The sequence below is a fragment of the Gavialis gangeticus genome, unplaced genomic scaffold, assembly GCF_001723915.1.
Source record: "Gavialis gangeticus isolate Ggan-Ray unplaced genomic scaffold, GavGan_comp1, whole genome shotgun sequence".
In the NCBI taxonomy this organism is placed as follows: Eukaryota; Metazoa; Chordata; order Crocodylia; family Gavialidae; genus Gavialis; species Gavialis gangeticus.
Window position 1 is genome coordinate 9,408,106 of NW_017728993.1, and position 18,024 is coordinate 9,426,129.

General features: G+C 40.3%; 1 protein-coding gene across 1 annotated transcript in view; it reads right to left on the reverse strand.

Annotated features, from left to right (window-relative positions):
• The window catches only part of PATJ (PATJ, crumbs cell polarity complex component), a 288,426-nt gene that overhangs the window by 120,256 nt on the left and 150,146 nt on the right, over positions 1–18,024 (reverse strand). The window contains exon 29 of the mRNA XM_019501199.1: positions 3,466–3,662. Coding sequence (XP_019356744.1) covers positions 3,466–3,662 — 197 coding nt within the window. The remainder of the gene's footprint in view (positions 1–3,465; positions 3,663–18,024) is intronic.

Below are 18,024 nucleotides of genomic sequence, written 5' to 3' on the forward strand. Positions count from 1 at the left end.
TGAAAAAGTCAGTCTTGCTTTTCAAAAATATCATGTTAATTTACTGCAATTAATGGAAACTGTATACCAGGCAGGTAGGGTAGGAGCAAGGGTGGAGGGGGTAGTCCGGTTGGGGAAGCTGCCTGGATGCCTGCTTGTGTGTGCCTGGTAGCTGGGGGCTCTGCTGGCTTAAAAAAGCTGGCCAGTTTCCTTCCATTGATGGCAGTGGAATCCTTGGGCAGCGCCCCCCAAGCCCCCAGGCACACCCCCCATCCCCACGGCCACCTCCCACTCCAAATGAGCCTGGCATACATAAAACCCTGGCCCAATGCCACCAAAGGAAAGAATTTGACCAGTTCTTTAAAAGTGGCAGACAACTGCTCCCAGTGCCCCAACCCAGGGATTTCTGCAATCAAGTGCCGGCAACAGAGGTTGAGAGCTATCAGAGGAGCCAGTTGCCCTGTAAAGGTTGGGTTGGGTTGAGAAGTACTGCGGTGTAGGATGCCTGGAGGACTAACCCACACTAGTCATGGAAAGTTGGGTGTCTGCACATAACAATGACCTAGCTCACAGAGAACCAGTTGAAACCATTCTAAACTGATTTGTAAGTCTGGACACTAGAGGTTTAAGTGTTGTATCTGTCCACACCCTTAAATTACATTTGGTGCTTAAAGGTTAAAAGGTTATAAAATTTGGGAAATATGATGATGTTTTAGAATAGCAAGCCAAATACTTGACTGCAGGACAGGTGAAGGTAGATCCCACTCAGTATAATTCAAAGGGTGAACGAGTGAGTGTGTGCTTTGGGAATACTGGGACATTGCTCAAAGGAGAAAGAGTAAGAGCTACGGGGGAAAACGTCTTAAGTCTGGTTCCCTGTTTTCTTCAGTTTGAATTTCCATGAACTTGACAGTGAAAAGACACAAAATGCCACATCTTGTCTGTGCTTTCACAGTTTTGTTTTCGTTTTATTTTTGTTTTAAGGACACAAAACGGATATTTGCAGAAGTTTGAAATTATTTAGGAAGTTGTATTTATCATATAAGTTTGCAGTTGAGATGTTATCATGGGCAGGCAAGATGAAGGATGATATACATGTTTTAAGTGCACTTCCTAAGTCCTGTACAATTTTGTATCATGGAATGGAGATAATGGTCACAAGTTACTTAAGAGTAGAGAGTTGCTGCAAATAAACACCCAGTGTGGGAAATCACAGACAGTCTATGCCTCAATTATGTTTGTGAAGCCCTTGGAAATGACAATGATAAGTACCATCATGAGGAAATTCTATCAGAAGAAATCTGGAACAGCAGGTGGTAAGTAGGCCTAAACCACACACATATAATAAGGATAAGACAAAATTCTGAATAACCTGTTCATTAATTAAGCACTGTCTATTATGCCCACTGAATGAGACAGAGATCCTACAGGAAAAAATAGTAAGAGACCATTTAATTAAAGACTGTCTAACGCATATACACAAGGGAGCTACACTGCTGTTACAAAGGCCATTTTAATTTTGGCTTCCTGGAATTTGTAGTCCTTGAGTTTACAAACTTAAGGGTGTTGGTTCTTTTAAACATAGGGTTTTGTGTGTGCAACAAAAGTCACACCATATCAGCTACGTAGGTCCATGCCACGTGTGGTAGTCATCAGTTTACACCTCATAGCATGAGGACTTCTAACGTTTATACTCCTGAAACTTTTAATAAGGTGGTCTGTTAGTGCCATTTCAATGCATGTTTACTTCAAATACATATACACAACATGAAGGTCTTTTAAAAAAGGCCAATAGCTTAAGCCTCATCAACTGCTTTGAATAATTGGGAGTCTGTATGAACACAAACAGATCAATGCACGATTGACTCGTTTTGTTATTCAAGATGCACTGGTGCAATGACTATTGGCTCATCTGGAACTAGAATAAGACAACTATATCATTTCACACAAGTAATTCAGAGCGTAAATTTTGGCCAATAGTGGCTTATGTTTCATTTGATCCTAAAGATAAATGAAAGGTGGCAATCGCTTACTGCTCAGTAGACACAGCTTGTTCATTTGTAGGGTGACATTTCAGAAACTGCAAGTAATGGCTTTCTTGTACTGTAGGAAATGGGAGTTCTCTCTGACTTCATTGGGTGTAGAATTAGGGCTACCCTGAGTATTTTAAACCTCTCATACATGCAGTCATTGACATACAGATTCTCCCCTCACCCCACCCTTCCCCAAAAAAGAAAAAACACACACGAAAGTTTAAAAATAAAAAATATTTACAAAATTCACCAGACTTGTTTCATCCCTCATGGGCAGCCCTACCACTGATTAAAGACATTATGTGATTCAGGGAATAATTTGGAAGATACTGGAATATCTCTACCTCTTGCTGATTGAACAAAGGTCCTATAAGATTCATTCTGATTATACCCAAAATTATCTTGACCACTTATCACCAGTCAAATACCTGCTCTATTTGTATGTCCCTATGTTTGAAGTGGTACATGCTTAAGATGTACTAGTTCAATTGATCTTTCATTCTTAGCAAGTAAAACAACATTAACGTGGAGGAAAGGGCAATTTACCTGCTACACTTTCATAAGAGACAGAGATACAATTTAGCTTTAGATAATCCATGGGCTCAAGACATTCCCTGGAAGTTAGTCCTCTTTTTCAGGCTAAGAAAAGTTAGAAAATACACTACTTAGCACCCAAGCGCCCCAGAAAGTTGTTGAAAGTATAAAATGACTTCTCATTGAGTTCATGAGGTTAACCCACACCTGCTCTTCAGTGACAAGGGAAAAATCCACAGGGTTGAATGATTTTTCAAGCCTGTGGAGCAGTCATGATGTCGGAAATGTTGCAGGAAGAACAGAACACTTCGGCAATCAGTGCTGCTCTTCGGCAGTCAAACATCAAATGGGATGGTGCAAAGTGGAAAAAAAGTGTTGGTGAAGAGGAGAGCGCAAAGATGAAACAGTGCATTTTTGGTAAAAGTTCCTGTTTTGTGGGATAACTGGTGTTCAATACGACTATGGAAAAAAGTGGCAATTTTAAATGATAACTGATCAAAATGGACAACAACATAGCACTGTATTTTGTTTTTAGCCAGAGAACTGGGGGAATGGTTGTTAACCACAAAAGGCAAAATGGACCTTATTTTATGTGGAAAGCATACATTTACCTGACAAACAGCATAAAGAGGAAGTTACTATTTCTTCCTCCTCTTTCAGGGGTGTCTTGCAAAGCACAGTTTGTGCACATAGTTATCAGCAAAGACCTCCCTGACCAGACACCCAATTTTCAGTAGTCTGTGATTTTTGTTTCTTTGGAAACATACTTGGCCCACTCAAAGGGCAGTTCTCTTCACTTGTCATGAGCTAATAAAATTCTAGGCACTGGCCCCAAATGTTCATTTAAGGTCTAACCCACAGGATCCTGGGCTCCCCTCTCTCCATACCAACCCATTTTATAGTCAGAGAAAATACTTACCTCTAAAAGTTCATCACCAATATGCATTCTTCCATCTCTCCCTGCTGGGCCACTGGGATTGATGCCAACCACAAAGATGCTCATACGAGACCTGTCCTTGTTACCAGCAAGGCTGAGTCCAAGCCCATTCTTATCTTTTTCAAGCTCGATAATGTGCAATTCTCCTGGCAGATCAGCATATCTTTGCCTGATTTTCTCTACAGAAGGGTAAATAGATACAAAATAAATTATCTAAGAATACACAGAGATATGCTACACATCATCACTTCTCAAAATCATTGGCTCATTTAGTCTATGACATCTGGGGTAATCCCAGAATAGGTCTTAAATAAAATTTGCCATGAGATCCAGGATTATACTCTTTTCTTCCCCTCCACCCCCTCCTATGTATAATCTATATCTAGAAATTGATGAGTCTGCTATAGTCTCTGAGCTATAGAACATGCCTGGCCTGTTACATATAAATATCCTAGGTTCAATCCTTATTGTAAATGATCCATCCGGAGTCCTCATATTGTGCAGGCATTATGATACTGCTTCTGAAATGAGGTATTATTTATATACCATATGGATTCAGAAACAACATTGATTATATTAAATGGCTGAGATCCCAACATACTTGTATACATTGCATTCCTTCTAATACTAAGGTGTTTTTTTTTTAAAAGAACAGTTCAACAGTAGAGATATAGATCTGGATGTCATCTTGTCAGATTCAGAAAACTGAAATAAACAGACTTGAATTATTAAGCATTGTAGACAAATAGAAGGGAAAATGCTTTCAAAGTAAATGCCCTTACTGTAATGCCTTGAAGGATGACTTTCAATCCTTATCTTTCTGCAGTTATGATTCCTGTTTCTGTGCTAATGTTTCAGGCATACAGCTATAGTACACTCCAGGAGACGACATTACCATGTGGCATTCCCAAGACAGATATTCATTACGGGTGCATTTGAACTAAATCACTTTTTAAAATCTTTAAATTAACAGTTATTTCTTTTGCATCAACCGTTTTCTCATTCATAGTGCAGAATGCTATAGCTTTTTAAAGTTATGGGATCTCTACAGTTAGATTTGAATAAACAAATGTGCTGACAGCAAACATTTCTATTTATGTACAGGTCTTCTCACTCCAGGAAACAAATTTCCAGTTCCTACACGTAAAGGTCAGTCACCAAAAGTTTCATGTTCCTTGCTGTCCCTTGATATTGGGTTTCAAACTATTCAAAAGATAGTTTCTCATATCAGCCAAATCCAACATTTCAGTAGGGAAAGGCATTAAAGAGCAAACAGAAATACTTAACTGTGACTGGATATCACCTTTACCAAGCAGCCCAAGGTGAAAGACTGATGCATTATACATTAAGAGGAGCAAGGAAAGATATTATATGTACGACTGTATCCCTGAGTCAGCACTAGCATCTAGGTCAATATTAGCTATTACCATTCTACTACAGGAAAATGTATGTTAGCAGTACAATTTAACTGCTACTAGTGGATGTTTCCAAGGCAACAGGGAGGGGGAAGATCTGAGACAGGTGAGAGACTACAAAATAAAAAAAGTGAATAAAAATAGCTGAAAAAGCATTTAGCATAGAGCCGCAAGAGCTTGATCCCTGCAATTAACACTCAGCTTCCAGTAGCTTCACTGATTCCCTAGCCCCATGTCCAATCATACAAAAAATGCATAATTATTACCCACCTATATTTACAGATTGAAATTAGTGCACTTTAACCACCATTATAAAATTAGCAAAACTTCAAAGAGCTGTAACTGTCAGTTAAGTGCTGATGACTGAGCTGTCTAAAGCCACTGTCTGCTTTCCTAGAGAGAGAGGGTGAGAACCAGTAAGAGTTAACTTCGGAAAAAATGGCTCAGTACTTCAGTTATTAGGTGGCAGACCTAGAGTTAAGCAAATGCTTCCTTCTGTTTACATCTATTATTCATATCTGTTCAGCTGATTTTCTGTAATGCATTTGAAGCATGAAAAATGCTGTCTTTGGGATACTGCAGGCAGTTAAGTAAATATGAAAACAAGAGCCAATTAAAAACTCAGCGAAGAGGTTAGATGGCATTGGCGACTGCCAGTTCTCTTTAGCAGATTGGCCTTAAAAGGAGATCACAGTGTCAGGTGTATTGGGCTCAGCAAGGAACCATCCAACTCATCCGGGTCCAAGTTCCCTCTCTGACTCCACCACCTAGCCCACAAAGGATGTTACACTAATGACGTGACTTCAGTATTTAGCTCTGTAGATCTTAAGAAGCTTCACTGAACTCTTGCTGACTTTAGCCAACTCAATCTCCCTTCAAGCCTACGAAGTAAATTTGAACTAAAGGGTGAAATGTTTGGATTTTTCAATGCCTACATGGTCAGAATAACTTAACTTGAATATGGACAACTGGTGGGCAGCTCCTGCCCTGGATATGTGCTTGACCAAGTCATCATCAATATGAAACCAGGGGAAAAAGGTATCATATGACTATCACTATTGTTTAAACAGTTCTGTAGCTTTCAATTTTAACCCTGCCTCAAAAACCTGAGTTTAAATGGGAAACTTAGCAAAGCCCTGGTTTCTAGAGGCAAAAGAGTTCTAAATCCTGCTGTGCTACACTCAGTTCTGCACCCATGTTATAGCATTTCCCCCCAGTCTTTTTCAACTTAGTAGCCTAGCACATGGTGAGCCTCTTCTGTTGCATCTGGTCGGCACTACCAACACTGACAGGGTGAGCCATGCTCTCCTCCACAGTAACCTCTCCAAATAACTTCTCAGATTCTGAAACTCGTTCTTTCTCATTCAGATTCACTGGATCCCGCTCAGTTAGATATGGGTTCTGCCAAAAGCACAAACTAGGTTTCAAAATCTAGGTTCATCATGCCTATGACCACTCCATCACTCCAAACTTCATTGTGGATTCAGTACCAAAACTAGGTGGTAACAGGACAGACAAATCCACTTCATCTCATTTTACTGATCTCAGATTAACTCCCCCCACAAAAAAACAACCATCAACCAACAAACAAACAGAAATTGGCAATCCAGATTTCTATAAATTATCTCCATCCATGGAATTACAATGCTGAAAACCTGTTTTCCAGACAGAAGAACAAAAGACAGCCTACAGACCAGATCAGATTCCAGTCTGGTTGAGCTACAATCTGTGAGGACTCAGAAAGAAGTCAAATGTGCTAGTGCAATTTTCAGTTTCCCAGATCTTCTGAAAGTGTCAAAAGACACCCTAGCATGGGCTGAATCAGCAAAAGGTCTGCTCCAGTGTGGCCCTCTCAGGACTACTCTGCTAGCTGGGAACCGCAGTCACACATGCTGAACTTTCCATCATCTCACAACAGACAAATCAATGCACAAAAAGAGCTAGTTATGCCAGCTGTAGGTCACCCAGTGAACCCCCAACCTCTGTGTAACATTTGATTGCTTGTCAGGTCAGTCTGAATAGGGGGACAGATCCAATAGTCAGGTTTTGGCTCTTAATGTAAAAGAAAGAGAGCAGACCTCCACAAAGCTTCTCTATAAAAGTCAAAATACCATAAAGAATATGGACACATTTTTTATTACAAGTCATACTTCCAGATTTGCATAGTTGCACTGAGCAGTAACACAGCATCAAGCTATATTTTTAGTTTTAATATCAACTGATGCAGTACATTTACAAGCGACTTGGGATGTGCTTTGCTAGGCGCCATTGGGAACTGGTAGTCTTTCTTTTTAATAAGCAAGCTTTCAGGTTCAAAAACCCTTTGTCAACGTGACGAAGGGTTTTTGAACCCAAAAGCTTGCTTAATAATTGTTTTCCAACTATTTAAGTTGGTCTAATAAAAGGTAGCAGATTCACCCAAAGAACCTTTCCTACCTATGTCCTTAGACCAACACGGCTACAACCTACACCCCTTAAATACAGGTCTGCACCCAGAGGCCTCCCATAGATTCCAGTCATCCAGGTAAAGGGAAAACTCAGTGCTCTGGAAAGGTGTTCTTGACCCGTTACTGCTCTCTGGTACAGTTCATTCTACTACTCATTTGGTATGCCAAACACATCTGCTTTTCATTTGCTAAAAGCAAAACAGAACTGTACAAGCATACTTCTTAAGCTACTCCCAACTAGTCGCCTAGAGCGGCAGCTAAGGGACAATGAGAGCACACGCACACATGCAGAGAACACTGTACAGCATCTCTTTAGGGACCGCATCAAAACTCACTTCTTGTCAGGAAGATCCAGCAAAACTTTCTTTTTCAAGCCTGATATTAGATGAGGCACTGTTACAGGAAGCATGATGACTGTTTGATCAAACCAATGTCCAGAGTATAGCATTAGGGACAATCAATTCCATGTGCAGCCTTGTATTTTACTCTGATCTGGGGGGGAGGGTTTTGCTGTCCCATGAAAACTTTAGATTCCAAAAATGTCCCTGTTCCTCGCTGGGCTGAAAACAAGACTTCTGATGTTCTTGTAGAGGGGGAGGGCTCCCAACCTGAATAGTCAGTCGTTCAGCAGTTAAGGCATGCAGCTAGGATGCAGGGTAAAGAAAGGAAGGCAAGGAGCACATGTAACACCCCAAAGCAGCCTAACAGTCGTTATGGTGGCATTCATCTGGGATATAGGAACTCCCATGTCAAGCCTCTGATCTGCCTAATTCAGTGAGATCCCTTGACAGCAGTCAATTGGCTGTTTTAGGGTCTTAGGCTTCCTTGCTAGAGCTGTTTGATTAAAAAATTACATATTCACAAGGTAAGAAAGACTGGAACTGTCAACAGACCAATGTTAAAGAGGAAAAAGTGTTAAAAAGTTGATGTGGTAAAGGGACCATTTCTTTTTTCTCCTCTGTTGCTGTGCAAAAAGCCCATGTACACAGAGAAACCTCCTCTACAGAGAATGTGCTCTTCATGAAATTACCATGCCCATTTAGGAAGCAATCATTTGAAACAGTGTCCCTGCTGAGGAGACTAGAGGAGTAAAATGATGAAAGATTACAAAAACTGGGAGGAAATACAGAGTGCAATTCATGTGCTGAATGCCCCTCCCTAGCTCAGGGCGAGCGTACATTCATCATGCGCTGCTGCAGTTGATACAGTTTGCGTCTGTGTGTCTACACGTGCGCATGTGCGCACATATGCGCATGCACACACGCACATATTCTTTTGTTTTATTTTTTAAAAGCAATGCTGAGCTCAGCAGAGTACATTATTACTACTTTGGATAATACAAAATATTGATTGTAATGGTAAGCCCTACCTCTTACTATTACTTAAAACAGTCTTCCAAGGGTTGTCCTCACTGGTACATGACTGCAGTGTAAATGCTAATGCACTATTCCCAGTGCTGTCATTATGTTACTCTTCCAATCTGCATAGAAACATCCTTTGAGTTTCCAGCCGATTTCCTAGAACATTCTAACGATATTCTCAGTTTGCCTCTTAATAAGAATTGCATAAGATTATTTTATAAAAGTATTTACTGCTTAAGCAAACATGCATCTACAGCATCTTCTTTGTAATGTATTTTTCAGCTGTCTTTTTTTCCTCCAGCTGGTATCACTTTTCAGTTCTTTGCCTAGCATCGGGAGCCAGTTAGCATCTGCTTTTGTAAAGAACTCCATTATCTGCCTTCATTACCAGATACTTTATACAAGGCAATTGTAATTCTGTTGTTATTGCATTACACATAGGGTATTGAGTATTTTTTTGTTTTGGCACTACATAGAGTTGTTTCCACACTCAGTGAACAATAAATTTATCAAAACTTCAGCAGATGTATCTTAAAAACAATATATTAGGCAGATAATACAATATCTGTACAGTTTCTTAAAAAAAATACACATACATATAATAAAACAGAATTAAAGCACTAGTAAGTTCTTTAGTGCTCATTCTTGCAGTGTTTCCCATTTTTATTTGCAGATAATTGCCACAATTCAAAAGGAAGCCTTGTCTTCCATTTCCAACTGCTTTCAAACAATATGCCACTATGCTGCCACAATGTTGTCCTGCTCCAGTGACTACTCCTATTATATGACATGAATAGAAATAAGAGATAAATAGTGGAAGATATGACCAGCCAATCAGAACCCAGAATATGATGGCACACTCTGGTATTTTTGCTGTACTATTTCAATAAATACATAGTGTGCTGTTGTTTAAAAATAACCACCACCCCACAGGAAGCCAACAGACTGTTTGAAAGCATTGAATTACAAAAAATATATGAACATCCCACATGTAAGTCCAAAGAGTTGCTTCATAGCTGAAATACCTGAGCCAGCTGGACCAACACCTCCCACTAATTGTGTTCAAATAAAACAATAAAAAAGGAGGGTGCTTTAAAGGCAGGAAAAGAAAAAGGTACGTTTGCCCATATTAAATAGAGTCTTTCCGGAAAGATAGTGCTGATAAAAAAGAAGTTCTGGATGATGGAACAGTTTTATTTGAAAGATAGTGAATATTTAAAATGTCAACAAGGAATATGAAGGAGAAGGGGGCATATGTGAGAAGCTGACACATTACATTTCAAATTCACTTCTTCGGAGACCGAACCAAGACCTTATTTACTGCTCTGTGCTTGTTTTAATGGCTGTTGGCTACCAGCTCTGGTAAACTGTACCAGCCATTGTCACAACCATCACTTTTTTACAGACTGCTCCGCTTGAACAGCAATACCGCAGTGTTGCATTCATTGTTCTTCATCACCATTGATAGACATCAGAATGCAGCTAGCATTCACAATATAGAACAACTCTTGCATATCAAACAACTACTTCCCGTCTTCATTTCACTTGAAATATTAGAAGAGAGACCAGGGAGTCCTTTGAAGGCTAACCCTAGAGCTTTGAGGGCAGCACTTCTAATTTAGTGATTACGATTTACAAGAACCTAAATGAGTGACTTTAAAAGGCCATGATTTAACAAACTGGGCCTTAAAATTCTTTTGCAATTAAAACAATAAGCATATTATACTAATAACCTTTCCAGGAGCTGCATGTTCAACTCCAGGGAAGCAGAACCTTACCTCAAAAATAAGGCAGCCCTTTGTGTTAAAAACCCACTGAACTTATCAATAGACAAAAGACAATTTCATTATTTTTTTATTTTTGTTATCACAAAATCATACATTTTCTTGTCTGAAGGTAAGGGATTCAAGAAAAAAGCATACTTAGCTATATTCAGAACCCCTGGAAAATGAAAAAGGACATTATAGTCATGTCCCAACACAAGGGCTGCTCAAACTAGCATCCCCACAGACTGTGGCAACTCTATAGACCAAGGAGGAAGCCCTAGCTGACTGAAGGGAAAAACAGTTTATTCCTCCACAGGATTGCATGCAACTCAAATGCAATGCCTCTTGTGATTCCTCTGGGGCTCCCCACCATCGTTTAGTTATGGCTCTTCTTTGCTGATACAATACAGAAGTAACTATGTACCTCAAAAGTGAAGTAACATACAGTACTTACAGAACATTTCTATTAGTTGGCATCTATGCTAAGAACATCAGCAGTTCTATTAGTTGAAACGTATGCCAAAAACTGCCACTCACTGCCCCAACACAAGCCTATCAGATGCAAGGAATTTTTTTTTTAAACCTATGATTATAAAGAAAATCTTTATATATAATCACAAGGGAGGTGAGACTTTATGGCATCATTTCATATATATATGAAACGCAAAAAAAAGTGGCCCAGTCCCAAGAGAGACCAGTTTAGTGATGTAATTAAGCTCTCATCTCACTTTCAGACTCATTTTTCCTGTCCCACCCACTCTTTTGAAAACTCACGTTATTATTTCAGATAATTTGTGATCTCATTTCCCGTCACCTAATGGTTCCCTTAATTTCCAACTACCCCCCTCAGCTTTGCATCTTTTGCCCAGCTTTACACACTCAATCTAGCAGGTAGGCCTTGGATCTTAGCATAGGTGACTGGCAGGAAGGCACCGGGGTGGGGGAACACATGTGCTCTCCCTAACAGGGCTGTTCCCGGCATCTGCAGGTGCTTGCCAGCTCCGTTCCCACTGTCAACAGCATCCGCGGGTACTTGCCAGCTGTGTTCCCGCTGGCTTCTGCAGGTGCCCCCCCCAGACTCAGGAGGCACCAACTGCCCATGGTTCCCAGGAAGTGGCTCTGGGTCCTGTATAGCCTAGGGGAGTTTCAATCTGCATCTCTCACTTTACAGAAAATAGCCCTGATCACCACGCTATAGGCTAGGCAAGGCTAAGGGCATCCTCCATCCCACCCACTGAAGCACAATGGTGGAAAGGCATGCAAGAATCATGGGGCCAGAAGAACAATGAATTTGTTCAACAGAGCGGCACAGATGAAATGTATTTTTCCCCCTCAACCACCTTGCCTCTCTCCGCAGTGCTCTGCTTTTTCGTCCCCCTTCTCTAGCCTCTGTATTCCAATCACTGCTTTCTATTTAGCAGCTCTGCTTCCTGAAGTCCCTTCACAGCATCTGATAACATATGCTATAAATCACTGATTTAGTTAGTCTATAAAGGTGCATATCTACTCTGCCTTCTCTGCCTGACTTCAGACTAACATGGCTAACTACCTCTCTTGGCCCAGAAGCCAGAAACTGATGGATTTGGAAACCATCCTCTGTATTTGGTGGCTGGACTAGATGCCCCTTCAGGTCCATTCTGATTCACCTTCTTTTTCATGTAAAATGCTTGAAACAGTTCCTAAGTTTCAAATGATAGGTACCTCCCCTCTCCTTCAAATCTTGCCCTAATTCCTGCTTCTCTTCTGCAGCACCTTCCTACAACAGAAAGCAAAATTATTTTAATTTTCCAGCTCACCTGTCACAATGATACTTGCTCTCTTTTTGGCTATTGCCTCTCTCAAACATTAGAATTCTATTACAGCAAGTATTCACATAAGCTAGTTTTAACTGCATTTTCTGGACCTTAACCATTATACACCTGGTTATAGCAGTTACATTGATCCAATCAACGAACAGAAACAATATCACCTGATTTATGATGAGACTAAGTAAATTCTGAGAAGTAAGCTTTTGAAACAGGAAGCCGTACAGTAAATTGTATTAGAAGTGTCAAGATATGTTTTCAGGCAGCTTGTCAAAACAAATGATTTGCAATAATTTGGTATGTTATTTATCACAAATTATTCGCTCCGCTTTTCAGAACGGTTCCTGACTGCAATTTCAACACATCTAAGGCTTCAGAAGAGAAATATGGGTTTGAGGTGAGGGAGTAACCCAGGAGTATGACATTCTCTCTCTCTGAAAACTACAGTCGCATGCTTCAGCATCTGTTTTTTTTTTCTTTTTAAAGATGGTCTTTAACTCTGCTAAATACAAATGGAATTTAGTTAAATATAATAATGACTGCCTGAAGTCCAAAGAACCTGAAGCAACATGCTCTGAATGGGAAGAGCTGCTTCTTTGCCCCTCAGCAAAAAGCTAACTGAGGGGCCTGATGCTAATAAGCGTTGCCATTTAAGCATTTCACTGCTGGTCCAAGCATAAAAGAAGGTAAAGAGTAGGTCATAGTGAGGGTCTCCAAATTCCACTGCAAACAACATTTAATTTAGGGCCCATGAGTGGATGATGTTTAAGACAGTGCCACTACTGTTTAAGAAGGTACAATACCCAAAGTGAAAAAAAAAAATATGGCAGCATGATACCCACTAAAAAAAAGAGTCAAGGATGAGAAGACAATTGGAGAAGGCAGGTCATAGTTCCAATTTTTCACACCCCATTTTGGCATCTTGGATGAGTACTTTTATAACACAGTTTGTAAAAGTATCACTGCATCATCCCTTCATTTCAAGCTGTGTAGGCTGAAGTGCCATTCAGGAGACATTCCTCCTTAAAGTATACTTCCATCTACTTATTTGCCTTCCAGACTGCATATTCACCAGCACCACTGCACTTGCTGTTAAATGGAAGTGACCTCTCCTTTGGGTACTCTGATCTACCAATCAGTTGCTCATGTAGAGCACTGACTGCTGAGTTTAGAGAGAGCCTCGGGAGCAGCTGAGAATCCTGCAATGCTGTATTCTCTGGCCCAAAAGACTGCCTGTAGGTTTCCTCCCTGCTGCACAGCTGCCGATAAAACAAGAGGTTTTAGTTAGATTAAGAAGGGCGGGGGGGAAAGACAGGTTTGTTCTTTGTGAGGACATCATGCTGGCATTAATTAATTAGAAATAGCTGAATCGTGCTAAAGATGTTTTTCCTTTGGTAAAATCTTAAATGAAAAAGCAAACAGCAATACTGAAACTATAAGGTTGAGACTTCAGCATATAGGAAGCATTGGCATTTGAACTAAGGTTGCAGCAGTCACTGTACATAAATCTTTTTTATGTTTAAGCATGAAGCAGGTTCCCAAGGGAGCTAGGCTCTAACTTTCAGGTTTTTAAAAGACAACAGGACAAAACTACAGCAAATACACTTCACAGGTCAATCCTAAACTATCCAGGGATAAGATGAAGAAAACTCTACTCCTTTGTATGTTTAGAAGGCTGTGATGTAGTACAACATGTTTGCCTACATGTAAGCATAGGTCTCAAGGATTCCCAGATCATGTGGCAGTCTTATATATCTGGAATGAATCTTGAGAAAGCTAGAACAACATTAAAGTACAAGATGCTCCAAAATAATCCTATTCATTCCTATCTGTAAATTCTCAGGCAAATTAAAAACACTAGCAAGCACACATTCCAAGAGATGGATTAATGAGCACTTGTATTCAAGCTAGCAGTAGCCCTGCTCACAAAGGTGCAGGGATGATCTGTACAGATGTACAACTGTAGGATCCATAGCTAGGCCAGGGTGCATGCACATGCAAACTTGAGTATGCAGCACATTAACCACCAAACCCCTCCGTTCAGCATTGTGGTTTCATTTCAACTCTGACAATTTGGTCATTCAAACAGCAGAATTTCTGACATTCGTCAAGCTACTAATTGGATCCACAATCTTGACACCATTATATAAGTGGTTGATCATCTGCCATTCGAAAGGTTTCATGGCAGTCATGACATTACTTAATCAGTTTGGCTTGGTGCGCATTTGAGTTAGAGCGAGAGCGAACGCGAGCCCACAAGCTCTAATACCAAGAAACAGGCAACTCTCCAGTAGGCCCCAGGAGCGCTGATACAAAATGCCCCTCTACAGCTCTCTTCCCAGAATGGCCTGTTCCCACTGATTTTAGAACAGACACAGAGTTGAGGAGGAAACCTTGATTTCAAGCTCCTCCTGCTACCTGCAGGTTTTCTGGCTCTCACCGATTCAGTGCCCTACCAGGAGCCAAGATGTAGTCTCTGAATTGGCATTCAAACACTGTTCATTTGTGGGACAGAACAGTTGGGCTGTGCAACAGAAGGATGGCTGCTGTGAGGGCATAATGCTTGGCTTTTCTGCATGGGCTCAGCATTAACAACCTAAAAAAAAACAACACTATCAGCTTTTAAATGGTAACAAAAAAGTATAACTTCTTTGACAACGTTTCCTCTTCACAGAATAATGTTCAGCGTTTACTCAATGATTACCTTGGAATTTAACTGTAGTATCTCAAAAGGGAATGTTACATTTGCTGAAAACTAAGTTTGCAACCTGATCGTTTATTTTTTGGGACTAAATATCAGCAGTCCTTGCCACAAGATACATAATTGAAGATGAACCAGAAAGGAACATCCCTCAGAGAGACCAAGTGGGTATGGGACTCTTTGCCAAGTGACTCAAATCCCAATTAATGAAAACACAACAAGATCTTGGAGCTTCGCCCGCAGAAGTGAACTGGATGAGGAACTCGGAAAGACTTTTAGACTTCACCCTGAAAAGCTTGATTAGTCAAGTTGAGCTGAAGAAAACTCCTTGCAAAGACAACTCCTAAGAAGTCTGGGCTGTGGGTGGTGAAGAAAGTGAAGATCCCAGTAAGGATGGTTATACGCTGAGCCCCTTTTCCAGGGAAAAGCAAATGTCCACAGGAGAGGAGCAACCATGGCAGAGTTTCCATTTCAGTGACCCTAAGAAGGCTTCCTCCTAGGTGGATCATTTTTCAGTCTCTCTTTGCTCACCCATGATGGAAGAGGAAGGTGGCAAGAGAGGAGTACAAAAGGAAGGGACTTGGCAGCTGATCCCCAACCCAGAGATGTTAGCCTAGTAGGAGACATCAAGGAATAAGGAAAATCATATTCCATCCCCTCCTCCCCACTCCAATTCCTTTTCTTCATAGTCCCTCAGATTAAAATAGATAAAGCAAAAGGATTTAACTGCTACTGTCTGTGCCACCACTTGCAGGAAAATCAGGAGTGCAGGAGGAAAGCACATGGTCAAACCCAACAGTCTTGTAGAAAAGATAGTTTTGCAGGAAGATCTACATAACACATGACTATAACATCTTCCCTCTATGGAGGAAGATATATATAACACATTTTTCTTGAACTGAAGAAGAGGCCAGAATCTAGAAATCTAATGGAAAGAATAACAGCAACATATGCTTTTTGACTTTTCCTAACCTCTGACTGTGTAGCGTTATTCTCAAAATACCACAAGTCCAATACAAGACAATTTTTCTTTTGTTTTAACTAAGAACCTGGGCCAAGAATTTCCAACAACAATATCTAAAATTTAGTTCTTAAGTCCATATTTAGGTTGCTAGGCAGAGGATAATTTAAGAGCTGAATGTATTTCAAAATCTGACCACCCATGTGGTAAAATTTTAAGTGCGCATTTCACATTTTAAATTTAGCTCCTGGTTTTTTGTTTTTTTAATTTGTCTTTCGTCTACCTACTGTCTGCTTGGCAAAGAAAGCAGAATGCCTCAGTAACAGCTCAAAAACCTGCAGTGCAAATGGAGACCTGTGAAAGCAATTTGACAACACCTAAAATTGGTTTACTTCTCAAATTTAATAAAATCTGGTCTAGCAGCTCAAACCAGGTTTCACCTTAGTCATTTTGTTTGCAGAGCAGCTGCTAAATGTGCTGGGTAAGTGGCAAGCAAAAGCTAAAGCTGGCTGCATTACCCAATATGGCAAGAATCAAGCAAAAACATCCTAAAAAACTCTATACTGCACTTGACCTAGTTAAGAGCATAATTTACTCACTTTTATCAAGCATGACTTAAATCAGCACCCAAGAAACCCTGGTTTAATTAAATTTAGTCTTATTTGGTGTTTGTAATTTTTTAGTTGGTTATTTTCCTAAAAAAGGATTTACTCTCACTGGTTGGCAACCATCAAAAAATGGTTGCCATTATAACAAAATGTAAGACTTGACACAAAGCTTGGAGCTACATCTTGATAACCAGAATACACTTCATACATATTTAAGCAAGCATGTATTCTAACTTACATTTACTCAACTCATTAATTTTTTATGTTTTATTCTACTAGAAAATGGCAAATGATATTGCTTGTTCATTCATTTTTTTTTACTTGTGATTTGTGTCGAGCTCCTTTTGGATGGAAATTAGATTCAGTTACAATGCAGAAAACTATCATTTAAAATTGTTTATTTAATTAATTAAATAAATCTAAATGCATATGCTGCATATGCAAGAAAAAAAAAGTTTACTGAAACATAAATTGATATTTAAACCAAGTTTATTAAATAGAGAATGTATCAACTGTAATCACTAAACCTAACTAAGCCTTTCTTTTCTTCTTAGCATGTTGTTCAAGATTTTAGAAGAACCATATCTTGGCCTTTCCAGCAAGTCTTTATTCATGTACTGGAAGAGGAAAACATGCTTTCCTACTTGTCCAGCCTCCACTTGATTTCTCAGCTCTTGATGAAACAGACATTGAACTGAATTCAAGTGAATAAATGAAAACAAAGAAAATATTCTCTCTGCACCGGCAGGGCAGGGGGCAAAAAAAAAAAAAAAAATTTTTCTCCGCCCCCGGGGGGGCGGGGGAAAAAAAAAAAAAAAAATTTTTCTCCGCCCCCGGGGGGGCGGGGGAAAAAAAAAAAAAAAGAATGCGGTTGTCAAAAGCTGGTTTATCACTTTCAACAAACTCTGGTTCCAGATGACTTCCAGGGGACAGTGAATTCATTTTTTTTAAAACAAAAAGAAAACACTGGCATCAAAGGTGTCCTTCCTGAACCTTACTTCTATATTACAGATTTAAATTATTATAGTAAGTTTAGGCGTTAACATAGGCTGTGAATTTCAAATTTTATTTTTAACCAGAAAAATGTGTATTTAATTAGGGTTACCATACATCCGGGTTTTCCCGGACTTCACCCTTTTTTGGCTCCCTGTGCTATGTCTGGATGGGTTTTTAAAATAAGAGCAAATGTCCAAGTTTTCTGCTCTCCGGGGCTGGCTGCCTAGGGGTGGCAGCAGCGGGCAACATGATTGGCTCTTAGGGGTCATGTGCTCCCCATGCGGGCTCTGGCAAGCTGCCAGGTAAGAGACAGAGACAGAGTGTATGTGAGTGTAAGTGTGAGTGTACGCGTGCTGGGGTGGGGCAGGGCTGGGGGGGCAGAGGCTGTAGGTCCAGAGTGCAGGACACTGGCAGGGCTGGGGAGCCAGGAGCTGCAGGTTGGGAGTGAGGGGCACAGGCAAGGCTGGGGGAGGGGCAGGGG